A 26,684-nucleotide genomic window follows, 5' to 3' on the forward strand; every position below is an offset into this window, starting at 1 on the left:
CAAGAAGGTGAACAAGATTTTACACAGGGAGGAAAAAAAATTCCAAACTTCTTATTAGATATTCTTAACTTAGTAAGAATTCTGGTAAAAATAGTAGAAAGAGGTAGTCTTAGTTTACCTAGTAAAATCACGGGAGAGTTCTGAAGAGAAGATCCAATTTGCTACTGCAGCACAGTCTACAATCTGTGTTCGAATCATCTTGTCCACCAGAACAGCAATCATCTAGAAGAAAACAATAAATTAGTTACCCAGCTTTGTAGAGTGTACCAAAGCTAAATTTAATCTCTTAAAAATCACTGGATGCAACAACTGAGTTTCCTCGGGAGATAATCATTTGGTATTGGTAGTTAAAATATATAAGGTTAGAAGACAAACCTAAGTGACGACAATAGTTTTGAAAGGCATGGGAATGGAGGGAATGCTTATAGAGGCTTTTTTTTTTAAGAGTTTGGCTCAATCTCTTGAGAGATTAACCAAGAAGGCACATCTCTACAAAGACCTGTAAAGCATGCCTTTTAACTTTTGGGCATCTTGAAGCCCCCTATAGACATAGTAAACTTCAAGTGTCCAAAATGTATCGGCTCTCCTATCTTCTTCCATCCTTTTTTTCCTGAATTTCCTAATTTCATTCAAGTTCATGACCACCTTTCAAGTCATCAAGGTATGAAACTTTTGGGTCACATTTGACACTTCCTGTTTCTTCATGTCCTTTGAGCCTTGAAGTCTCCTTGATTCTGCCTTCACAACATGCTTCTGCCCCTTCTCCACACTCTCAATCTCTACCTTAGACCCCCATCATCTCTCAACTGGCCTACTTCAATGACCCCTAATTGGCCTCCTTTCATCCAGACTCTCCCTACTTCACTCTGTCCTCCAAGAAGAGCTGCCAAATTCACAATCCTAAAACACAAACCTGATCATGTCACTACTGTATTTCAATAACTCCCTATTTAACTTATAGTTAAAAAAAAAAAGAAGAAATCCTCAATTTGTAATCCAATGCCCTTCATAAAATGTCTCCCAATTACCCTTGTAGTCTTATTTCATGTTACACCTTTTTCACAATGTTTCAATTCATCTGTTACTTTTACCCCAAACAATGTTCTATTTCTCTCTTTTGGGCCTTTACATAGGTGGTCGACCATGTCTAAAATGCACTCCCTCCTCAACTATCTCAGAAAAACCTAAAATTCTTTTAAGGAACACCTTTTACAGGTTTTTCCTTTCCTTATCCACCAAGTTGTCAATTAACCTCTTTGTGAAATAACTTTTTTTCTAGACTTAACATTTGTTTATAGATGTCCATATTTAATCCACAGAAGAGAATTTAAGTTCATAAGGGCATAAATTTTTTAATTTTTACCTTTATATATTTTGAGCACTATACACATATTCAGCATGTAATAAACTGAACTGAATCATCATTCTCACTAGGCATACTGCAAAGCAAGATGACCAGTGATCTCAAGAAACCACCATTCTTGTTGCCTTTGGGCAGTTGATGAAGCCAATTCTTCAGGCTTCTTTGAGGTAAATCTATGAGGTATTTGAAAAATACAGATGAAAATTGGTTTGTGAGACTACTTTGAAGGCCCAAGGACTAACTCTAAAGAGTAAAACAATGACATGCATGCATGCATGCATACAAGCATGAAATATTTTGCAAGTGTCATAATCTGAATTCTAGGTAGCTTAAAATGGTTCTTACCTGGGGATGATTCCTCCAGACTTCAAACATGACCCTCAGAACATGTAATTTTCCCTCATCACTTTCTGCAAGTGTTTTGAAGACCTCATGAAATCTTATTGTAAAACAAAAATATTAATTAGTAAGTGCTGTAATATCTTTAAGCATTTTTTAATGCTACTCAAGTTATGCTATACAATGTAAAAAGATTTAAGAGCACTCATGCTCTTAACAAATATTGATTTTTTTTGTTTTGTTTTAGCATCTCAGACACTAGAGAATTTTATTAGGGGTAATGCTATATATTACAAACTATATGAAAATGGAAACGGCTACGTTCCTGAAAATGTTTGAATTAGAAAATAAATGTGACTTTCAAACCTTAAAATTTAGTTTATAAAGCTAGATGAAAAAGCTATGGAAGCAATATCTACTATAGAAGATTAACTGTTCTCATCTTCTGAAAGGACTGTCAAAATAGAAAGGAATCTGCCTAGAAATAAAAAAAATTGAGGAAGAGGTGAATTTCTGTTTAGGGAATTCTGGCTTTAGACTTACTTTGGTCTTAGGCTTACTTTAGTGGTTTTCAGAATTTTCTTCATAGGAAATTATTCTAAGAGTTTCTTCCAAGGTTTTTAGGTATTTTAAAAGTAGATATATATTTCATTTTTAAAAAATACTCATTTCTTTGGGGTTGGATCCTCATCTACTAATACACATGAAAATTCCTTTAAGCCTTTTATAAAAGCATCACCCTCTAGTCAATTTGCCTTAATAGACAATTTTAATGTACTATAATGGCAAAAAGAAAAAAAAAATCAACTGCTGATGGCCAGTGTGAGGTGAGACTATTTCACAGATGTCTCCCCTAATCTTTCTTGATGCCATTAGAGTATGAATTAAGAGTGTGAAAGAGACAAATAAGACAGAGAGAAAAATAGTATATGTGTGTGTGTGTGTGTGTGTGTGTGTGTGTGTGTGTGTGTGTGTGTGCATGTGTGTGTAAACATATTATTGGAAACCACAGACCAGTGGTGAATCTTTTTACATATAAAATGAGCAATAATTTTTATACCCTGTATATATGAATAATCAGTGGTATTACTAAGTTCCCCCCTCCACACATTTTGAAACCTACTGAACAAATAATACATAAAAAGGATTTAAAAATATATATATCCTCAAGAAAAGCTATTTGAACTTACTTTGCAAGAGCACTGAAAGAGTGGCTAAATGACTTGGATGCGAGGTGAAGCAAAGTCTGCACAAAGACTTCAATTTTCAATGGGTTAAAACTGAATCCTTCATCTGAAAAATGTTTCACAGTGAGAAAATTTTCAAAGGGTTTATTTACATCATTATAGAAATGGAAAGTTGGACTGGATCTCATGGAGAATATAGCAATTAAAACACAAGAGGTATTTCCATTAACATATCAAATAGTTATCTAACCTCTGATGAAGACTTCTGAGAAGGGAAAACCATCAACTGTAATGGTAATTCTACTTTTGGACAGCTCAATTTGTTAAGAAGTTTTTACTGTCTACAGCATAAATTGGTTCCTGCATCTAAAATTGCAAACTCCTGCTGTGCCTTCTTCTGATACCAGTGGTAGGGTAGTCTTCATAGGATTCATCATCTCTTGCTAAACTCCCTCTCAATAGGCTTCTTGGCAGTCACTGATAATCGAATTCCTTCCTCAATAGGTAGCCTTCTCCCACCCTATCACAGGATCCCCTATTCTCAGTGATTCTAAACCTCTGGTTCATTGTACAAACTATACTCTTTATTTCCCATATCCTATACCCTTACTCCCATTCCCCTCAACTCTCCAAATGCTCCACAACAGTTCTACCTAACCCTTCCACTGTGCTCTCTGAAACATCTACTCCATAATAAACTTGCTTATATCTTAAACTTTTTCTTTTCCAGTCCCTCCATCAACTTGCACTGAGTTAAGACCTGTCACCCTCTTGATGACATGGTATCTTTGGTCACCTCCAGCAGTGGCTGCACTTTCACTCATATATCCCCCTGACTTATTGGTTGTGGTGAGGGAGAAGCAATATTCCTTTGTTTCCACTGCCACTTCCAGGTTCTCCCTCTGCTACCTCCAATAAGTAATCTCTCTTCCTTTGAGATTCACTCACTTCCCATGCCCTATTCTTCCACTCTATGTCAGTTACAGCCAGAGATGGTCATATCTTTGATCTTGCACAATTCCATGTTCATGAACTAAGGAATTCCTTTCTTTGATTATAGCCTTTAATCATTTCATCTTTCCCTCTGCCTTATGACCCCTAACTCTCTTCAGACTATGGCCTCTAAGTCCTCTATCCCTTGATTCTTTCCCAAGCCATCACTCTTGCATTGGCTACCCTTTCCTCCTTTCTCCAATTTGATGCCGTGGTAGTTCAATTCTACTTTCAAGAACTCCAACCCCTCATCCTAATGCCAATCATACCCTGCCAACTCTGAACTGCTCTACTACCTACTGTCTTTTTGTTCCTCATGCAGTTAAATAATGGTTGAGAAAAATCACAAAACTATGCTATTGGATTCATTGCAAATTTATCTTACAATTTTTCCTCACCATATTCAACATCTTACTAATTCAAGTACCTCCAATTCACCTATGCTATTTCCTTTCCTAAAGTCCTTAAGGCTTAAGTCCCCCTCTTTTTTTCAACTGTCCATTATAATCTTCTCCTGTGTAATCCAGAAGTATTATCTTTCTACAAGGTATTGGGAATGGGCTGATGCTTCATCAAGAATCCAATTTAGGTGAACTGCCCCACATAAAATATGATGAGTACAATTTTCATGAAGCTTCTTAAAACAGATTAAGATTACATTCTATGAAAAAGTGATCATTTGATTTAATTTGACTATCATCCAAATCTTTACCCTAAGAAACTGGCTCACAAGAATAATTATTAGGTTCCTGTACACTGACCACCAGTCTTTCAATACCATCTGTTTCTTAATGTGTCCATAATATACAAACTTTCACAGATGCCTCTATTAAGGTGTTCTTTTCACTTTTTATTCAATTGAAGATAAATAATTGCAAAAGAATACAATGTGACATATTTGTAATAATATCTTCTCCCAACATTTAAAAAATACTAGATATTGCTATACTTTCCGTTTCACAAGTAAATACGCTGATGTTGCAAAGAAACAAACTGGAGATAGAACAAATACTAAAAGAACTCCTGATTTTCAAAACTACCCAAGAGCACTGCTGTAGTATCTTTTAAAAGGAATAAATCAAATCTCTATTTATACCATGTATTCAGGCTGTCATTTCAGAAACAGCCTTATTCTCTTACCATCATCATCATCTTGGTTAGGATTCGGCACATCTTTCAAAATGCTGAAGATTTCATCATTACTTGCCTTACTTTTAAAGGCAACAGCTAAACAGAGGGCTACAGAATGTCCTGGAAGAGAATCTAAAACACAGGAGAAAAAAGTCCTAAGTTGAAAGAACTAACTTAAAAATAGTTAAATAACTAAAATCAAACCCACCACGTATTTCTTTCTAAGCTATTCATTCAAAAAGCATTTAGAGTAAGCCTGCTATATTCAATGACAGTGCCAGGTTGTTATGGACACAAAACTCAAAATGAAACAGCCCCTCCTAAATTCGACTGGGCAGAAGAATGTATACAGATAAAGTCTATAGACAGTTACCTAAAGAGTAAGAGGGAGGCACTAACAACTGAGGGAAAATCAGAAAAGGCCTTGTGCAGAAGATGACACTTGAGTTGAGCTGTGAAGGAAACTATGAATTCTAAGGGACAGTAAGAGAAAGCTCATGAAAAGGCAAAGAGAAGGAAATTTGGAAGACCTGTAAAAAATGGAGTGATTCAAGAGAATAATTTATACAATGGTAATATTATAAAAGAATAACTTTGAAAAACTTTAGAACTCTGACCAATGCAACAAATGACCACAAATGAGAGGCTGACAGATGGACCCACCTACTGTTGGAGATAATGGGATTCAATATACAGAATGAAACATACAATTGGCTTCACATGATCACCATCTATTTGTTCTGAGGAATTATTTTGATTTTTTGGTTATTGTATAATGGGGGGATGGGAAATAACAGGAGGGAAAGAAAATGTTCACTGGAAAAAATGAAACTAATTTTTAAAATTATTTTAATGATCTTTAAAAAGGTACTCAACAAATGACTGATTTTAAATTCTTAAAAGAGGAAAGGAACATGAAAGTTTTAAATTAACTTTAGCGAGAATAATTAGCACTGAATAAGAGGTTATATTAAGAAGGTTAATGAAATAATACATGAATTAAAGGATACTATATGGACTACAATCATGAGGCAATTAAGGGAATTGGAATGGCAAGCTGTGAGAACTGAGTGAACCACACTGACTCCCATCTTGTGACACAGTTCTGAAATTAGTACAATTCCCTTTCCACTGCATGGCTAGGAAACCGGACCATCTCTACCTAGTGACTAGAGACCCTTAACTAAGGACCTAGATTATGCTGACCAGAACCCTATCAGATCCAAAGTCTGATGCAAGGAGTTTTTTCACAATTGTACCTCTCAAGCAATCCATACGTCTTACCTAAAAACTGTTTTTAGGTATACTGTTTTAGTATACATACTGATCAACTAATTATTGTTTCATTCAAAAGATTATATGCAGATACCTGCAGGAAGTAGGACACCCCTTTTTCTGATTTCAGGGAATTAAAACTGTTTGTTCTCCCTCTCCCAACTTGGAAAGTCCTTAATTTTTCCTCTAATTAGAAATCAGATTTCTAATGTTCTACCTTGCTTATCTGTCTTCTTTTAAGTGGTCTTATTTGATTGTTTCTAATGGATAAAAGTCTGTCTCCCCCTGCATTCCGGGGGAATTGAGAAGGTCTGTTTAATAAGTTAAAATATTAGGAAGCTAAAATATTTGTTTCCTTAGTCATTTGATTTTTCCGGTACTACCAGTGACAGAAATAGGGAAGTGTGGAGGAGATAAGATGCTCCTTTTTAAACACTGAATTTGAGGTGAGAAAGGAGATAGTTAAGCAGACTGATAACCTACAGAGAGCTAAAAATATGGGATGAATCTGGGTAAGCTCAAGGTTAGAGTTTTAGATTTCAAAGTCATTAGTACAGAGACCTGATTAAGACATGACATAAGATAAACAAATAAGCCCAGGGGATAAAATCAGTGGCAGACTGAGTAACAGAAGTCAACAAAGAAGGCAGAGCAGTTAGAAAGACAAGTAGACAAACAAGAGAATAGTCTGAAAGAAGTAAAGATAACAGAGTTTTAAGGACAAAAAGGATGTTTAGCTTCTTGAGATGCAGCTCAACAGTTAACAAGGTTTCTTAAGTAAGAGTTTAGAACCATCATAAATGTGGGAAATATAAGAAATAAATGGCTTGTAGCTTGCTGGATAAACTGCTAATTAGTAGAACATGTAATATACCAATTTTTTAAAAGTCAGAAAGTTAAAACTTTTGTGTGTGTTTCTTTTTCAACTTCCACTATAGTTTTAGAAATGATGTCCAAAAGAAAATTTGGACATTCAGTCACTATATGGCACCCTAGGAATATTACACTCTCAATCTCTCTCTGCAAAACATGCTCAGGCTATCTAGAACCATTAAAAAACATTCATAATAATAAAGAGTTGATAAACAGGTATTTAAATTCTAGTGACTGGTAATACAAAACAAAACAAAGCCAGTTGCTTCCCTCAAGGAATTTCTATTCTACCAAGAAATACTGAACATTATGAAATATACTTAATGCTAACATAGATCTGTAATCTCATCAATTTTGAGGTTTCTTTCAACGAGGCCGATTGAGATCTAAGTTTGCTCATCTTGTACAAGCCTTGTCCATGTCCTCTCATAAGTGCACCACAAGGGAATCCACCCAAAGTGCCAAGAGCCTTCCTTGCTTTCTCTTGACTTCATGAGGATACCAGTGAAGTATTCTGATTACTCAGTGGTCATTTCTTGCCCTAAATATAATCTATCCACATTCTCTTCCTATCAAAATTCCTTAATAACATCATTTATTTTTGTTCTTCAAAGTTCCTCACTGGTTATATTGTAGCATTCTTACATCTATCATGTGCATCTCCACTGCCCTCTGTGTAATATTCATTTTCAGTTCTTAAGGAACTGTTGTATTCCAAGCCTTGCTGCCACAAACAACACTGGCAGAATGTTGGCGATAAAAATATGGATCTTTGCTTTCATTGGCAAATTCCCAAAGTCAATATATCCAACTGTCTCTCCTCCAGTTCTACTCTGGGTCCAACTCACTGTCTCTTCTCATCCAGTTGTCTTTTGTGTGTGGATAGTCAGGCCAAACTCCTCTGAATGATTACCCATCTCTTCCAGGAAGGTTTTTGATATTCTGAAGTGTGATGCAAACAGCACAATTATCAGCCGTGAAGAGGAGTACCCAGATGATCTCACCAGCTACAATGAATCACTCTCTAATTTGGATTCCAAGGTAAATTTTCTTATCACAGTGGTACACATCTTTATTATTATTTTTTTTTGGTGAACACGCATCTGTTTTATGCCTTTACTGATGATTATCATCAGATACTCAGTGAACATGGTTTTATTCCTATTTTGCCTTCCAAGGAACCTTAAACCATCTTGATGTATCTTGCTGAAAAATTTTAACTATTTTGTGAAATTGAAAAGCTTCTGAACAACAAAAGTAATCCATCTAAGGGAAGCAGTAAAAGAAAAAAATCTTTGTATCAAATTTCTTAAAGGCTTGCACAGAATTTCATATATATACATTTTATATATCACATGTAAACACACACACTTGTATTACGTATATGTGTGTATACAAATTAGCAAAGGAGGGGGGCAGCTGGGTGGCTCAGTAGATTGAGAGTCAGGCCTAGAGATGGGAGGTCCTAGGTTCACATCTGGCCTCACACACTTCCCAGTATGACCCTGGGCAAGTCACTTAACCCCACTGCCTAGCCCTTACCCCTCTTCTGCCTTGGAAACAATACACAATACTGACTCCACGATGGAAGGTAAGGGTTTAAAAAAAAAATTAGCAAGGGATAGGAACAAATCATTATCAAAAGAACTAGCTATCATATGAATAAAATATTAAACATTCATATGCAAAGCACAATGCTGATACAAATTAAAAAATGAGGTCAGTCCCTGTTCTCAAGGAGCTCACATTCTAATTGGAAAGACAACAAACACATTTGGAAGAATTCAGGTACAAGTAAGATGGAAAACTCCTATGGTGCTCAGGGTGTGGCAGCAAAGTAGATAGTAATGCCTCTTCTTTAATGGCATTTGCCTTGATAAAATTGTTTCAGTTTCTGATGCTGAACAATTTTAGAATGCCAAGGACTCTGGGGGCAAAAGTTTTCTTTTCTGGTCTTCAGCGGCAGAGGAACTGCTAGGCTGCAATTCCACAAGGGATGCTCCCCAGCAGGTTGTTCAAGAGCCCTGGAATAGAAGCCTTGATATTCCCAGGACTCTTTGGTGTAGGGTTCCAAGCTGTTTCCAAAAGAATCTGATGGGAGATGGCAGTCAAGAGTGACTAGTGGTGATGATTTGACTGAATTGCCTGTTCTTTGACTGGCAGGTGACTGACAATTGGTGGGGATGACTGGCCCCTTCTACATAAGAAATGCTTCCTCAGATAATGGTTATAAGAGCTAAGCTAAGAGAAAGAATGGTAGTCTGAGATTTCTTTTAGTAGCCTTGTTACAACATTTACAATATATTTGTTAAACTTCTGTATAGTTATAAGCAGTGTCAATGTCATCTCTGTTGTCAATTTTCCATTTTTATTTTCAATACTTGTTTAAATGGCAGGATTAAGTTGTTTCAATTATATAACATTCTTTTTCTTGTGATTTCTTCTTCCTTTTTTCTAAATCTGATTCAGGGGTAATTACAGTCTTTTACTGTTTGTATGTTATAAACAGGCTTTTCTGTGGTGCTATTTTGGTGCTTGTGATATTCACTGCCTACCAGTTCTTTTCTTGAAAATAGTGCTCAAGGAGGCAGCTAGGTGGCTCAGTGGATTGAGAGCCAGGTCTAAAGACAGGAGGTCCTAGGTTTAAATCTGGCCTCAGACACACTTCCTAGCTGTGTGACCCTGGGCAAGTCATTTAACCCCTATTGCCTAGCTCTTACTGCTCTTCTGCCTTAGAACCAATACACAGTATTGATTCTAAGACACAAAGGGTTTAAAAAAAAATAGTGCTCCAGTTATAAAGGCATGGGGTTTCTGTGTAGTCTACAAGAATAAAGCTTTTCTCATCCTTCCATGCTTCCCTATATACTTTCTTAAAGATGCTAAAAATCCATAAACTTTATAACTAATAATATGCTTGAAAATAAGAATTAATGCCATAAGAATACCATTACTGTTAAAAATGCAACTAATTGTAGACAGAAATTTATTATTTTTTACTTAAAATTTTTTCTCCCTTTCACCTTTCCATTTACTCTTTTTATTTGTTTATTGAAATATTTTTCCATGTTTACATATTTCATTTTCTTCCCCTCCCTACCCCCTCCCACATCCAATAAGCAATTCTACTGGATTACACAGATGTTATCATTTATACCAATTTCCATAATGTTCATTTTTGCACTAGAGCAATCTTTTAAAACCAAAACCCCGAATCATATATCCATATAAATAAATGATTAGTCATTTGTTTTTCTTCTGTGTTTCTACTCCCACAGTTCTTTCTCATAAATCCCTTGGGATTGTCTTGTATTAGGCAAAGTCATTGGATTGTTCCACAATGTTTCACTGACAAAGGTATTATAAGCCAGTCAAAAAGACACATTTCAGCACAAAGACAAAAAAATTCCCTCATAAATATGACAGCTGGTTAAAACAAGATTATGATATCCTTTAGTTAAAAAAGGGAAAAAATCTCTAAGTAGAAAGAGGGGAATTTCTAGGTTCAGTTTTTCTTGCCAAATTGACATAAAATTGGGCATATTAAATTTTATTTAATTGGAGTGGGGGGGCAGGGGTGGAAAATATTACTTACTGCTACTTTCATCTCCATACTTATAAATGCATGTTGGATTTGCAGGACACAGAGGAGCAAAAGCTGGAGGAACAATATCTAATATGCGCTGATGGTATGAAAGCCTATAACAAAATAATTCAACTTTAGAATATTTACTGTATAAACAACTAAAATAACGAGATGGACTACATGATCTCTAAGGTTCCTTCCAGCTCTAAAACTACATAATTCTACAGAAGTAAGGCAACTTCAACCTCTTGAAATACATCTAATTCTGGGAAAAAATAAGGCATGGGGCCTTAAAATAGCCAGCCAAAAAACAAGTGTACTATATATCTTGTACTCTTTAAAGAAGTCCACAAACCAACATTCAGAGTTCAGTGACAAATTTATACATAAATCTAATAAACTTAAAAATATCTTATTTCTCATTTCATAATATATTAAAGAACGGCTGAAAAAGGTAGACACGTTAAAGGAATAAAATTTAACAGCATGGAAACACCAGAGAGCAAAAACAAAAACAAGCAAAAAAAACACCCTATGGTCTCACATGCCCTGATATTATAACTGATCATCATAATTGAGACCCCTAAATCATTAAGAAAATGTCAAATTATGTTCAGTACATTTTGTTTAAGACAAAGAAATTCATGAGCAATTTCAGAAAGAGCTATCAAATGATAAAAGGAAAAAGCTTTAGTCATCTGAAAAATTCACTTTCGTTGTACATATTCCCCAACCATGCCAATCCCAGTAAAAATTTACCATAAAAAAAAAATGAGTAAAAAGAGGACATAGTAATATGTTGATGTAAACTCATTTGTGAATGTGAATTTTCATAAATCAAAGCTTTAATTTGTCCTTGTATCATTCATTTATAGTTAGATTTTTAAAAATAATTGTAAAAATTACTCAATCCCCTACATACATAATCTTCGCCCAGTTAGATTTTAGACCCAACACATTCCATTTCAAAAACATGGACTTCTGTGTTACACTGAAGGAATCTTTTCTAGATTAGGAAAGTTTAATTAAGAAGTTTCTTGCATATGTAGTAAATATAATGTTGTCTCTCACATTTAAAGACAACACTACTGACTCACTATCAGTAGAACATGTTCTTTGAGTTGTTTTTCCAAAAATGGTGATGGTTTTGAGCTGACACATCCATATTCCCTCGCTTGTCCTCCCTTGTGACCAATAGACACACAAAATAAAAAAGTATCAGGAATTTAACAGAATTCTCAATAAAAACTTTATGCCATAAATGTTGGCCACAATACTTCACATGACAGAATTTCAGAGCTGGAAGGGATCCTAAAGGTCATCTAGTTCAATCCCTTCATTTTATAGATGATGCCCACAGAAGATGTGTCTTGCCCAATAAGGTCACACACCTATTTAATGTTCAAGTCAGATCTAGAACCCAAGTTTTTCCATTATACCTCTTTGCCTATTAAACCCATCTTCTAGCCTATATATGATCACATATGCAGAGAGCAGACAAGCACAATGTACAAAAAGAGGTAAGAGAAAACCATCAAACTACTCACCGCATACATTTTTCCAGTACTTCTCTTACGAATTTTGGCTTAGGATTTTCAAAATCCTGAGTAAGACAATCTGACCTAATAAGAAATTATAAAATTTAATAATTAAGCAAACATCACATTTTTGCCTAGTTTATACTTATTTCTAATCATGTCATATCTAGTTAAAATACCCATATTTGTGGGTTTCAGTTGTGTGTGGTCAAACTGAAGTACAATTATATGTGGTCAAAATGAAGTACCAAAATTCTGAGGCAGCTGGCTCATCTGCTCCCACTTTCACTTTTTTAAAGGTTGGGTTTGGGGTATTTTTTTGGCAGGGGTGGGGGTGAGGGGGCCAGTGGCACAAAACCCCAAGCCAAGGGACAGGAGCAGGGAGGGAGAGAAAATATAGAGAGGTCAGCAGTTATTCACTCATATCTCAAGTTTTGGCCATCCATGATAAGTCTCAGAATGTATCCCAAATGGAAACAAGGGACCTTATACATCAAAATAATAAAGAAAGGTCTTTTTCTGTACTACCCTCTCATATATAACTTATTTTTTAAAAAATCTTTACCTTTTGACTTAGAATTAATACTAAGTATCTGTTCCAACGCAAAAGAGAGTAAGGGCTAGGTGACTGGGGTTAAGTGACTTGACCAGGGTCACACAGTTAGGAAGTATCTAAGGTCACATTTGAACTCAGAACTTCCTGTCTTGAGACCTGGCTCTCTATTCATTGAGTCACCTAGTTTCTCCTTATATATAACTTAAAGTACTAAAGGGATTTTGCTGTGATGAAACTCACACTCACCAATCTTCCCAGCTCCAACGGAATTGGAAGTTACTTAGGTGATGGGAAAACCAATTAATGAACCTTTGAGAAAGAGGATAAGAAACACAGTCATCATTCCTAGAAATAAACATGTGAAACCAAAATCAAGCAATAAATGGGAATACTTTTGATATACATAATTCTTTATAGTCAAATCCCTTCATCTAATCACAATCTCTACTGTACTTCTTTCCATGGATGGTTCTATATAAAATCCTCCTATTCCTTCAAGGAAACTTGTATTCAAATGTCTCACTATTTTCTTGTATGAAGTACCTAGCAAAGTTTCTTATTATATAGCAGCTGCAGAATAAATATTTGTTGAAGGTCTGAACAGGAGTATAATATTATCTGCCATCATAAGTGCAGTGTACATTTTATGTATTTCTTAATTGATAACCGAGCAAATCAAGTTAATAACTATTTATTAAGATAGTGTTTTATTTGGTGGTAATGACTTAATATTTTCTATAAAATAAAAATGGGTTTTATGTCACATGTTAAATTTCTGCTGATATTTTTATGTTTACTCCTTTTTAAAAGATTTTTGCCTAAGTAATAAATAGTAAGAGAAAATGCAGATGTGCAGTAGTTTAGAGAACACATTTGGAAATGGAATAAGATATAAATGAAATAACACAAATTGTCTTTTTGACTATAAAATTCACATTATACAAATTTACACAAACATATCATTATATAAATGCCAGTTTAATACTCCACTAAAAAGTATATAGAACAAAAAATGAATCTCTTAAAATATAATTACCTGTCTATACATGTAGTATTCATTGTATCCAAACGCATGTACAACATTTCAGTTGCCTGTGCAAGCTTGAATTCACAGATAAGGAAAACATAATCATCAATTTTAAACCCCTTTAAAATTTAAAAGTATTTGAAGACTTTCAGTAATGACCTTGTAATTACTTTAAAATTCAGTTTTCCCCACAGGGCTATCAACTGAAGCCAGACCCTTTTTGAAGTCTGTTTGCAAAGATAGAGGCTGGACTTATTTCAGTGGGATAGGAAATTCCCAAAAGATGTTTACTGCAACTTCTAGACTTAGATGGAGTTGGGTGGAGCACTCAGAGGTTAAGTGATCTGTCCAATGTCACTATGCCATGCTGTCTTTACTCATCTACCAATTATCAATTTGGGAAGTTGCATCCCACATTAAATTAAAAAGTACTTTTCAATCCAATCAAAAAATATCTAAATAATATTTTACCTCATTCTATAAATAAGTGTTCTTCTGCTTAATACTAAAAGCAAATTATCACTTTTTAAAAACTTTTAAAAATGTTACTTATTAATAGTATAAATCCCTCTTTTCTCTCACTAAAACATTATAATGATTTTCTATTATAGTTTTCCCCAATTACATGTCAAAACAATTCTTTAACATTCATATTCTCTAAAATGTTATGTTCCAATTTCTCTCCCTTTCTTCCCCTATCCTTTCTTCTCACCCTTCCCAACCCCCAAAGTCAGTAATGTAGTAGTAGCTTTTTCATGTGTGCAATCATGCAAAAACAGTTTTCTATATTAGTCATTTTCTGGAAGAGATCTCAAACAATAAAAAAATAAGAAAGTAAAATATAGTATGTTTTAGTCTGCCCTCAGACTTTATCAGTTCTTTCTCGGAGAACAACTGGCTTTTTTCATCACAAGTCCCTATGTTGCCTTGGTTCACTGCATTGCTGAGAATAAGTAGGTCATTTACCATTGTTCAACAAAATATATGTGCTATCACTATGCATAGTGTTTTTCTGGTTCTGCTCACTTCAGTTTGCATCAGTTCACTTAAGTCTTTTCAGATTTTTCTGAAATAATCCTGCTTATCATTTCATATAGCACAATAGTATTCCATCATGATCATATACCCAAATATAGTAAACACTGAAAATCTTAAATTCTAAGTAAAGTCCTTTCAATATACTTCAACTTAAATAAAAGAGATCATAAAATATTTTAATGTAGCTTAAGCCCAAACATGTGTCATTAGCAATTTAGAATTTTACCACAAACTAAGAAAATGAAAACTTAATCTGTCTAATCTCTTCATTTCAAAAAATCAAATAGCAACAATCCAAAGTATTCAGGATATCAGTGTATGATGGGGACTTTAAAAAGTCTTTTCCCTTTAGTAACCACAAATTTCATGCCACATTTTTACTTCGTTATTCTTTTTAAAACTTCTTAGCCTAAATATTGAAATACATTTCAGTCTTTTTTTGAATCACGATCTAAGAAAATGAAATACCAACATAGAGGAGCTTAAAAATTGTTCTTATTGACTCAAGTTTTCTTTCTTTCTTTTTAGAAATATGGAACACTTCATAAATTTGCATGTCATTTTCACACAGGGGCCATACTAATCTTCCCTGTATTGTTCCACTTTTAGTATATGTGCTACAAAAGTGAGCACGGCTTTCATTTTTAGATACTGACTACAGTCAACTACGAAAATAAAATTCCAGGGATCATTGTAGTTTTGCTTTGTAGCTGAAGAAACAAATGATCTATCTTGAACCAAGAAAAAAAAAAGTCAAGTCAAACTACAAAGAAAAAGGATACAACTTGGGGTAAAGAACCAGGTTGAAGCTTGCACAGTTCAATGAGAAGCGTTGTGTACATCACATCAATGTGAGGGGGAACAGGAAGCTGAAACAGTTCTGCGAAGATAACCTAGAAAACAGTTTAAATGCATCAGAGCCTAAGTCAATATGTGAAGGTAATTCTACTCGTACAGTCTCCAAAATTCTATGGTCTTAAAAAAAAATTGCTGCTTTTAAACAATCCATAAGTTGATATTTTTGGAAATCCCCTTTCTATCCCCTGCCCTGCTAAATGAAACTTTGAAATTAAGACAGGTAAATGGCCATTTGACTCATATTCCAACCAGAAGCCCATAAAAGAAAAAAATGCGCATCAAGAGCAAAGACTTGAGGAAACTTGGATTTGAATCTCAAACTCTGATGTTGACTATCAAGTCTCAGTTCCTCAAGTTTCCTCATCTGTAAAATGAGAATGATATTTATATTACCTAGCTCAGGTTGACGACAAAATGCTTTAAATGACTACATAAATCTACTTACTGATGCAATCATCCATGTCACAGAAATTTACAAACTCTTATTCAGCTTAAGACTTTCTGGGTTCAGGCCTGGTAGTTTATTGGAAGAGAGATTCAGGTTGAACTATTGGTTAATTAATTTACTGTCAGTCCATACTGTTAGACAGACTTTAAAAGTTTTCAAAATTCTTCAATGTGGCTCAAGTCTTACACCTACCTCAAGATTTCTTTTTTTTACAAACCTGTTTTACACTTTTCTGTACTAATCCTTGATTATCACCTATAGTCTTTTATTTGGATTGTTTCCCCTAAGATACCCTCCACCTATCTACCTTTTCTATATTTTAGAGAATAATGTGTATTGCAGTCTGATCAGCTTTCAATGAGTCAATTCACACACTACCTCATTTTTAGCATGATCTCCAGTCCCATTTCTTAAAGACAGATAAAAATGATGCATTACTATTTTAGAAATAATTTTTATAAAAAAAAAAGCATAAATGAATATACATATGAGAGGGCAACCTATCACAAAAAAATAGGTTTTCATACAAATGCAGCTAATCAAATTTTAACAAAAAGTGCAGTGGGGGTAATTGGATGTTTCAATGGATAGAGACAGGCCTAGAGATGAGAGTTCAAATCTGGTCTTGGACATTTCCTAGCTATATGACCTTGGGCAAGTCACTTAACCCCCAATGCCTAGCTCTTACCACTATTCTGCCTTGGAGCCAATACATAGTATTGATTCTAAGGTGGAAGGCTTTAAAAAAAAGTGTGGTGAATAGACTTTAGTAACTGACACTTGTGTTAACTGAAAAAATTGTCTTGGATGATATATGCATATTTATGATGATATATGCATAATTTGTAAAGGAATTCAAAATTCTACTAAAATTCAAAATTCTGCTGGGCTCGCAACTGTCTTTTTTTTTGTCAAGGTAGTTAATTTAAAAAAAAACAAAAGTGACCCAATATTCCTCTTCTCAACATCTTCTAGTTTGCAATGTATGAAAAGTAGTGAGAAAAAGGAGAAGTGAAAGGCTTGGATAGCAAAGAGGAGGCTGTATTTTGAATGTCAAAAAATATGTTATTAAAATCATTAAGATGCTTCATATAAAATGCATACCTCGACTATATGATAATTCAAGGGGATCTTGTTCTTTCCTGGATAGCTCACTAGCTGTGCGGCACTATTTTAAGAAAGCACACAAATTTATTAAAATACATCAAAACCATACAAATCTAGGAAGCAAATCAAGTATAGAAATCAACAATGGTATCTCAAAAGGGAAACATCTCAAAATGTCCCCAGTTTAAATCATCTTACAAGAGCATGTCAGGGTTTTAATAAACACAAGCCCACAGGGAAAATGATCATACCATCTAATAGTCTTTGGGAGATTAGGTATCTTATTTGTATATATCATGTATGTAGATCTGATAAACACATATAAAAGTATATATATATGTATATATATACACACATACATATATACACATATGTATATATTTATATTTTAAGAGCTTGAAAATATCAAGTAATTAATTCTTCTTTTAAATTCCCTTTTCTCCCTATATCTGCATTAAAAAAAAATTAATACTCAAATTTTACGAAATACTTTACAGAATGCTTCCTAAAGCTTGAGACTATAGAAGCATGAAAAATGGAAAGAAATCACTAGTGTTACTTTCTCACAAAGTCCTGCTTAAATGAAACCTTTGGGTCAAATTTTCCCGTTAAGGAACAGGTAACAATACCCAGAAAATAATATCAAAATCTATGTTTATGCCACAAAGCAACTAGTAAAAAGATTTAAGGGAAAAAGAAGCAAAGAGAATTTTGTCTCTTGTCAAACATGGAACTAAAGGTGAAGACAAACTTTTCTTTTAAAGTCTTAATGTTCTGGTTTCTAGCCTGTTACTCTTACAAATGTTCATTTTCTCTTCATGAACTGTAAAGCTTATTTCTTACCAAGTTTTCCTTTCCTTCCAGTGTGATTTAATGATGAAGTGAAGGTGTTCTTCTATTACAAATCTTTCCACAGAATGACTGCCTGGCATAACAGGACCCTAAAACAAAATTGTAATACACAAATTTCATCACTAGACAAAGTATTTTCATGAAAAAAAGTTCTATAGTGTTGGAATAGTTCATTTTAGGAAGGATTACTATCATGTGTACTTATGTCTGCAACATAAATTAGTCAAGTTCATGTCTACTAATGCTTTGTGAAAGGTTCCACATTGCCTTGCTATCATCATTCTTCTCTATTGACCTTTTCCAAAGAACACAAACTAAAGGTCATATGCTACTGCATATTAGTTTAAGTTTCACTTTTCAAGTAGAAATTTAGATCTCAGAAACATGTAGCATTTGGCAAAAAAAACCCTAAATTCTAGGTCTCCAGTAATAGTTTACATGCATAAGAAAAATATTCATCCTTGGTTATCTGATCAGATAATCAAATACATCTAGATGTAAATCAGACCTCCAAATAAAATGCTTTACTGGGTCAAAGTAATGAATATTGATTTAATAAATTAGTTCATAAAATATGACTAGATAATTACAATTGGAGAGAGTAGGGATGATGTGAGACTGAAAGTTAGCTAATATATTGGACAACAGAATCAGAATATAAAAAGATTTTGCCATGCTAGAACTAAGTTGTTCACTATTTCTTCCTCCAACCAATGAGATTATAAGAACTTGACAGAGGCTAAAATAAAGAAAAGTAATGGCCAACAACAATGGAAATGGATGATTTTTTAATGATAAGATGTAGGTAGCTCTTTCCAATTTTGAGGCATTCTATCAACTAGGCCACATTCCTTTCATTGATGGATAGACTGCTATAAAATATACAGAACTGTTCTTTCTAAAAGTACAGAGAGAACTTTACACAGAACTCAAGTAGAAAAGTGATGTGACTGCTCTATCACATACCTCGGGATCATCTGTGTAATCAAACATCCTAAAGATGACCCTCGGCATTGGGTACACAGAGTCCTCCGTGTGAGGTGGTGGTGTAAAAGGAGGCAGATTGTGCTGCAGGGCTTCACAGAGGATGCTGTCAAAAGCAAGGTATGGTCTCAAGATGTGCCGTTCCTGCCAGCGATCTTTTTTTAACTTCTGAATCTGGGCCCAAAGGCAGTCTAAATACTTAAGATAGAAAGATAATTTAAAAGTTAACTCCTGATGATTACAGCAATATAAATGAAGAGAACTACTACAGAACAATCAAAATGAATACTGCAAAATTACAAAGAACAGAGATATGAGAACACATCTTGCCCCACTCCTTTCAAGAGGTGGAAGGTCCATGAGTATGGTATACTGCACATATTTTTTTGACATCTTCAAGTGATTAATAAGTTTTGATTTTCTTTGAAAAATGTTATTTTTAATATGGGATGGCTCTCTGGGAGCAGAGAGGAAGATGGATAATAGGCAAAACTTTGGAGATGTTAAAAAATGCATAAATTTTAAACCCCAAAAGATAACAAAAATTCATTTTCAAAAAATTAATGCCAGGACTATAATGAACATGTTTTGATAATATGGCTTTTATAAGATTTATTTCTTATATTTGGCTCAATTTTAATAGTTATACCAAAATAAAAGTTTCACTAACTGAAATCTAAATTATAATGCAAATTCTCTTACACATTGTTAGACAGCAAAATATTTATTTCAATTGCATAAAGAGGTATATGTCTATCTCTACAACTGGACTGGACACTAAAGGAGTATACAGATGCAGAACAAAGCACTGAAGAAGCTTTCACAGATTTCACAGATTCTTTCAGAAACAAAAAAGGCCGATTTGAAACATTTAGAAAACTATAAGGCAAACTATTTTAAAATTTACCATGAAAGAAGCAAGAGTTGGGAATGAATAATAACAGAAAGCATCATATTTCTATAGTGTCTTACAGTTCATAAGGTACTATACTATGTATTTTTTGTTTTTAAAACCCGTATCTTCTGTCTTAATATCAAATCTAAGACAGAAGAGCTACAAGTGCCAGGCAATTGAAATTACCTGATTTGCCTAAGGTCAATCAGCTAGGAAGTCTTAGGTCACATCTGAACCCAGGTTTTCCCAACTGCAGGCCTAGTGCTCTACCACTGTGCTATCTAGCAGCCCCTAAAATATATTATTAATATAATATCTTATTTTACCCTTGCCCTAAACTTGCAAGAGAAGCAAAACAGATCTAGAACTCATTTTATAAGGAAGCTGGAGACCAGAGAAGTTGACTTGCCCAAGGCTGTTCTGCTACAACACAGCTGAGTCTTACTTTTTTTTTAAACCTTTTCCTTCCCTCTTGGAAGTAATCCTATGTATTGGTTCCAAGGCAGAAGAGTGGCAATGGGTAGGCAATGGGGGTTAAGTGACATGCCCAGGGTCACACAGCTGGGAAATGTCTGAGATCAGACTTGAACCTAGGACCTCCCATCTCTAGGCCTGGCTCTCAATTCACTGAGCTACCCAGCTGCCCCCCACAGCTGAGTCTTAAATTCAGAGGTCTCCCAAATACAAAGCCAGGTCTATTTTTACTAACCACTAAGTTGCCTCAAGGCCTTGTCTCAATGAAAGTAAACTAAAGCAGTGGAGAAGAATAAAATGAAAATCTTTGGAGGTGAAATTAGACAGGACATCTATTGGTAAGAAGGAAACTGGTTTGCCTTAGTGAGAATATATGGGGCAAAAGTGAAACATTCCATTAGTGAGTCAGATGGATTATATTAATGTACACTAAACTAAGAATCACCACAGCAAGATTTTACTACAGGTTTGGCTACAAACAGCTACCTGTCCACATCAAAGTCTCTATTGATGACTAATTAAGTATTTGTTCATGAATAAATAATGTGAAGCAAGAACTTCCTCCTATGTAAATGAGAAGTTGAATGGAAGGAGCCTGAGATCTTTTCTAGCTCTAAAATAGTCAGAGATGCAAAGAGATGGCAAGATCTAACTGTGGTCTATCACCTGGCTCATACTTTGAAGCCGTATCAGTTTCATAGACCTGGCAGAGCCTATGCTATATAAACAGCCTTTGAGAAGTCTCATGTAAAGCAAACTTATGTCACTTGGCTTGGGGGTAGGAGGGTCTTCCCAGGCTTTCTGGAAACTCTCCACTGTCAAAAAACTGTAACTCCTCTATACCTTAACTAATTTTTATCATCTAATTTTAATCTAATTATCCAATCATATACTATATAATCTTAAGTTTTATAAGAATCTTGAGAAGGCCAAAAGGCATCATGATTCCCATTTAATAAATGAGAAAATAGAATAAGAAGCAGGATTCAAAATGAGATCCAGGTCAGCATTCTATCTAATATACCATGCCAAAGAGTACCCCAATTAGGTTTGGTCTTTTCTTTACAAATGCTTGGAATTCTTCTATTTTGTTAAATGACCATACTTCCCCCTGTAAGAATATAGTCAGTTTTTGGAAAACGAGGGGATGCCCATCAATTGGGGAATGGCTGAACAAACTGTGGTATATGTTGGTGATGGAGTACTATTGTGCTAAAAGGAATAATAAAGTGGAGAAGTTCCATGGAGACTGGAACAACCTTCAGGAAGTGATGCAGAGCGAGAGGAGCAGAACCAGGAGAACATTGTACACAGAGACAAACACACTGTGGTATCATCGAACGTAATGGACTTCTCCATTGGTGGTGGTGTAATGTCCCTGAACAACTTGCAGGGACCCAGGAGAAAAAAACACCATTCATAAGCAAAGGATAAACTTTGGGAGTGGAAACACCGAGAAAAAGCAACTGCCTGAATACAGAGGTTGAGGGGACATGACAGAGGATAGACTCTAAATGAACACTCTAATGCAAATACTATCAACAAAGCAATGGGTTCAAATCAAGAAAACATCTAATGCCCAGTGGACTTACGCGTCGGCTATGGGGGGTGGGGGGGGGGGAGGAAAAGAAAATGATCTATGTCTTTAACGAATAATGCTTGGAAATGATCAAATAAAATATATTTTAAAAAAAAGAGGAAGAAGGAAAAATTAAAAAAAAAAAGAATATAGTCAGTTTTGCTGGGTAATTGATTCTTGGTTGTAGACCTAGTTCCCTTGCTTTCCAGAATATTACATTCCATGCTTTTCAATACTTCAGTGCAGATGCAGCCAGATCCTGTGTTATCCTCACTGTGGTTCCATGGTATCTGAATGACTTCTTTTTAGCAACTTGTAATATTTTTTCCTTGGTCTGATAGTTCTTGAATTTGGCTATAACATTCCTGAGTATTGTCAGTTGGGGATTAAGTACAGGAGGTGATCTGTAGATTCTTTCAATCTCCACTTTTCCCTCGTTCTAGAATATCGGGACAGTTTTCTTGGATAATTTCCTGTAGTATGATGTCCAGGCTTTTTCTTTTGTCATGGTCTTCTAGTAGACCAATGGTTCTTAAGTTGTCTCTCCTAGAACGATTTTCTAAGTCTTCTGTTTTGTGAATGAGATGCTTCATATTTTCCTCAATTTTTTCATTCTTTTGATTTTGTTTTATAGTGTCCTGCTTTCTTGTGAAGTCACTTGATTCTAGTTGTTGTATTCTGGTTCTTAAAGACTGGATTTCATCCCTGGCTTTTTGGTCATCCTTCTCCTTCTGGTCTGATTTTCTTTGGATGTCATCTTTCATCCTCTTTGCCCCATCTTTCATCTCCTTTGCCTCATTTTCAAGCTGGTTGATTTTGGCTTTCAAGACACTATTTTCTTGTTTTAGTTCAAGTGCTTCTGTTTCCAGATGACTTAAAAGTTTTTAAGTTCTTTTCCCAGTTGTCTTCAGCTTCTCTTAATTGTGTTTTGAGTTCTTCCAGAGCCTGTATCCAATTCACTGGGTTTTTTTGCTTGGTGTTTCCTCATCCTTCTCTGTTCCATTTGCTCTTTGTTCATTGCCTGTATAGAAGCTGTCGACTGTAATTTCTTTTTTTTTTCCTGTTGTTTGCTCGTATTTACCCCTTCTTTACTCCCTTTAGTTGTCTATGCTCTTGCTCCTCTCATTTTTTTGTGGTTTGGGGCTTTTCTTTCTGCCTTCACCCCCAAGTTTTGTCAGTAAATCTCTCAGTGCAGTTGGGGGGGGGGGGGTGTTGGGAGTTTGAACTTCCCTGCCCTCTGGAGGATTTGATGGGATTAAGTCCAGCAGTCTGTGGGGGAGGGGTTCTGGAGCTTGAGCTTCCCTGCTCTCTGAAGGTTTGGATGGGATTAAGTCCAGGTGGGTTGCTGGATGTGCCTTGAGGCCAAAAACTTCTGGAAGGGGTATGGGGGCAATATGGAGTATCTCCACTGCTGCCCACTCTGCATTTCTTCTCTATCTGCTTCCCCACTGCCTGTGTTGGACGCTCTGGGCCTGACACAGCTTTTCCCGCAAGGAACTCCCTCCAGACCAGTGCCTTTGCCTACCCAGAGCTTCCAGCTGCTGCTAAAGGCTTAGTGCTCTAGGTGGGGGAGGGGTCCCGGGACCTTCCTTCTTCCTTCCCCTTAAACCAGAGTGTTCTCAAATTCCAGCTTTTGGGGGGGAGGGGGGCATACCTTTGGATTGAGTCCAGCAGGAGGGTTCTTTGGCTCTGTCTTGTTGTTAGGTTTGATTTTCAGTCCCCGAGGAGCATTTAGTTTGTAATGGGTAAGGAAGGGTTTTCAGAGGTCTGAACGTTTGGTGCCTCTATGTCGCCATCTTGACTCTGCCTCTCAGAGTACCCCAATTGGAAGGGATATAAAGAGATCATCTACTCTTATCCCTTCATTTTTACAAATGGTTCAAAGCTTCAGTACTTTGCCAAAGGTAACATTGCCATTAAGGCGCAAGGCTGCCATTAGAACAAAATCTTGAATTGTTACATTGCACTTTTTTTCAAAACACAAAGTTAATACTTAATTCTGTGTGTGTGTATTGTGCAAGAGTTGATTATAAAAATTAAAAACAAGAATTAGGAACAATTGGTTGCAATAATTCTAGTGTGGGGGACAGCTGGGTGGCTCAGTGGATTGAGCCAGGCCTAGAGACAAGAGATCCTAGGCTCAAATTTGGCCTCAGACACTTCCTAGCTTGTGACCCTGGGCAAGTCACTTAACCCCCATTGCTTAGCCCCTACCATTCTTCTGCCTTGGAACCAATACATAATATTGGTTCTAAGACAGAAGGTAAGGGTTAAAAAAAATAACTCTAGTGGGTAGTACTTTGCCACTATATTTTGGAATGTGTGGTTCTAAGCTATATTTTATTAAAAATTGAATGAATGGGCAGTTAAGTAGTACAGTGGATAGAGAGGTAGGCCTGGAGTCAGAAGACCCAGGTTCAAATATGGCCTTAGACATTTCCTAGCTTTATTAGAGTTTAAAAAAAGTGATTGAAATTAAATTTACCTCTTCTTGTGGATGTGGTTTATCAGCAGTCCATACTTGTAACAATGGAACATGAGTTTTTTGACGTCTTCTAAAAATACAAATGAAAAATGGATAATTATTAAAAATTAATCCATTTAAGGTATGTGCCTTAAGTATCAATAAAGAAACATAATCTTCCACAAAAATCTTGTGTTTCTTCTAATACCTTATTTCAGTAGACTAACCACATCTTGGTAAAAGGTAGAGTGACTATTACAATTTACCCATGCCCACTAGTACAGAAAATCCAGACAATTTAAGAACATCTTCATGATATCACCAATCATTTGCAATCATGCTGTATGGCAACTAGCTCCACAAAGAATTAAATGCCAAAATTAAATAAAATAAAAGCTAAATCTTAAACCAACTGAAGGTTCAATATAATTGCTATTTCTCTTCCTGGCAATTAAACAGCTTCATAAACAATAGGCTACTATAACTTTTATATGGCTTAGACCAAACACTTTGGGAGAGATGGTGCTGAGAGGAAAACAAAATATACATTTCTCCACAACCATTTTTCTGTACAATTCTGGGCCAAGCTTACTCCTGTCTAAAATCAAGTTAGTTCTAAGCATCTATCTACTCTATCCCAGCTACTAGTATCTATAGGAATAGAAAACTTGTCATTAGCCAGAGGATCCCTGAATAGTGAGGTTATGGGTTCATACTGAGGTTCATCCAGTGTTCTTAGACTACATCTTATTTATCTTTACAACTCATTGAAATGTCTTATACACAGTTGATATTCAGCATACTATTTATTACATGGTTGAAGAGAGCTCAGAGGAACCTTATAGGGCATTCCTATTTCTCTAGTTCTTAATATCTCCTCCCTACTCCCTATCCTAAGAGAAAGATCAGAATGCTGTAAAAGATAATCTAATTAAGCAATTTCAGCTTGTATTCACTATATTATATCTCTATAAGACCATATATTTTCTTCATGTAATAATCCCATTAGATAATCAGTATTTTAGTGAAAAGTTACAATTTTCATGTTAGTAAGGCACTTCCAAAATGAGTGAGAAGGCAGTTCTTGGTCTATTTTACATGCTTCTTTTCCTCCCTGATTTTGAGGCAGGGGCAACTAGTCCAATTTTTGCTAAAGTAAGTGTCATGAAGAAAAATTGATAAGATTATTTGTCAGATTAAAAAAAAAAGGAATATCTGCACACAGCTAATAAGTATCTGAACCCAGAATCTCCCATCTCCAAGCCTAGCTCTCTATCAACTAAAGTCACCTAGTTGTCCCTTGGCCAAACTTTAACAGAGAATTTGAAAATGTGCAACAAATAAATGTACAATATGCTATAAATGTAAAGGTATCATGAGAGCATGAACATCTTGTTTAGGGACAGAACTCCTAAGAGATAAACATTTTAAACTGAATCCTTAAGGGCAGCTGGGTGGCTCAGTGGATTGAGAGTCAGGTCCAGAGACAGGATGTCCTGGGTTCAAATCTGGCCTCAGACACTTCCTTGCTGTGTGACCCTGGACAAAAGTCACTTAATCCCTAATACCTAGCTCTTACCACTCTTCTGCCATAGACCCAATACCCAGTATTGATTCTAAGATGGAAGGTAAGGGCTTAAAATAAACAAACAAATAAACAAACTGAATCCTTACTTCTGAAAAACCAAACAAATTGCAAAATTAAAAGATGCTAAATTAAAATAGTAGTGTATTAAGACATGGAAACCATACACACACACACACACACACACACACACACACACACACACACACACACACACACACACACCAAAAAAACATCCAACAATCAAAAAACTAAACCTTTCCCCTTAACAAGAAAGACTAGTGTTGGTTGTATACTTACTTAAGATAGCTTTCAACAGTGGAAAAAATACGATCCATCTCTGCATCTTTTTTTTCATACAACTCCTTTCCAACCCAGGGCAAAGATGACAGAAATGCAAACACATACCAATCACGTCGTACCTGCAGTTTTAAAAAAAAGTGTTTTATTATGTGCTACTAAAACCTCTTTTTAATTTTTCTCTTAAAAGAATCCCAAGAAGGTAATGTGGCCAATCCAGAGGATCTTCAGA

General features: G+C 35.4%; 1 protein-coding gene and 1 non-coding gene across 2 annotated transcripts in view; both read right to left on the bottom strand.

Moving 5' to 3' along the window:
* The window catches only part of NCBP1 (nuclear cap binding protein subunit 1), a 51,413-nt gene that overhangs the window by 6,939 nt on the left and 17,790 nt on the right, over positions 1-26,684 (bottom strand). The window contains exons 6-19 of the mRNA XM_007498029.3: positions 26,453-26,574; positions 24,589-24,658; positions 19,138-19,353; positions 18,163-18,260; positions 17,317-17,380; positions 15,689-15,799; positions 13,878-13,942; positions 13,088-13,150; positions 12,295-12,369; positions 10,757-10,860; positions 5,023-5,145; positions 2,893-2,995; positions 1,709-1,802; positions 119-222 (exon numbers count right to left, since the gene is read on the bottom strand). Coding sequence (XP_007498091.1) covers positions 119-222; positions 1,709-1,802; positions 2,893-2,995; positions 5,023-5,145; positions 10,757-10,860; positions 12,295-12,369; positions 13,088-13,150; positions 13,878-13,942; positions 15,689-15,799; positions 17,317-17,380; positions 18,163-18,260; positions 19,138-19,353; positions 24,589-24,658; positions 26,453-26,574 — 1,412 coding nt within the window. The remainder of the gene's footprint in view (positions 1-118; positions 223-1,708; positions 1,803-2,892; positions 2,996-5,022; positions 5,146-10,756; positions 10,861-12,294; positions 12,370-13,087; positions 13,151-13,877; positions 13,943-15,688; positions 15,800-17,316; positions 17,381-18,162; positions 18,261-19,137; positions 19,354-24,588; positions 24,659-26,452; positions 26,575-26,684) is intronic.
* Positions 15,433-15,539, bottom strand: LOC130455723 (U6 spliceosomal RNA). Its single transcript, XR_008913819.1, has one exon. It is a non-coding gene; the product is annotated as a U6 spliceosomal RNA (small nuclear RNA).

Source organism: Monodelphis domestica, chromosome 7 (genome assembly GCF_027887165.1).
Source record: "Monodelphis domestica isolate mMonDom1 chromosome 7, mMonDom1.pri, whole genome shotgun sequence".
NCBI lineage: Eukaryota > Metazoa > Chordata > Mammalia > Didelphimorphia > Didelphidae > Monodelphis > Monodelphis domestica.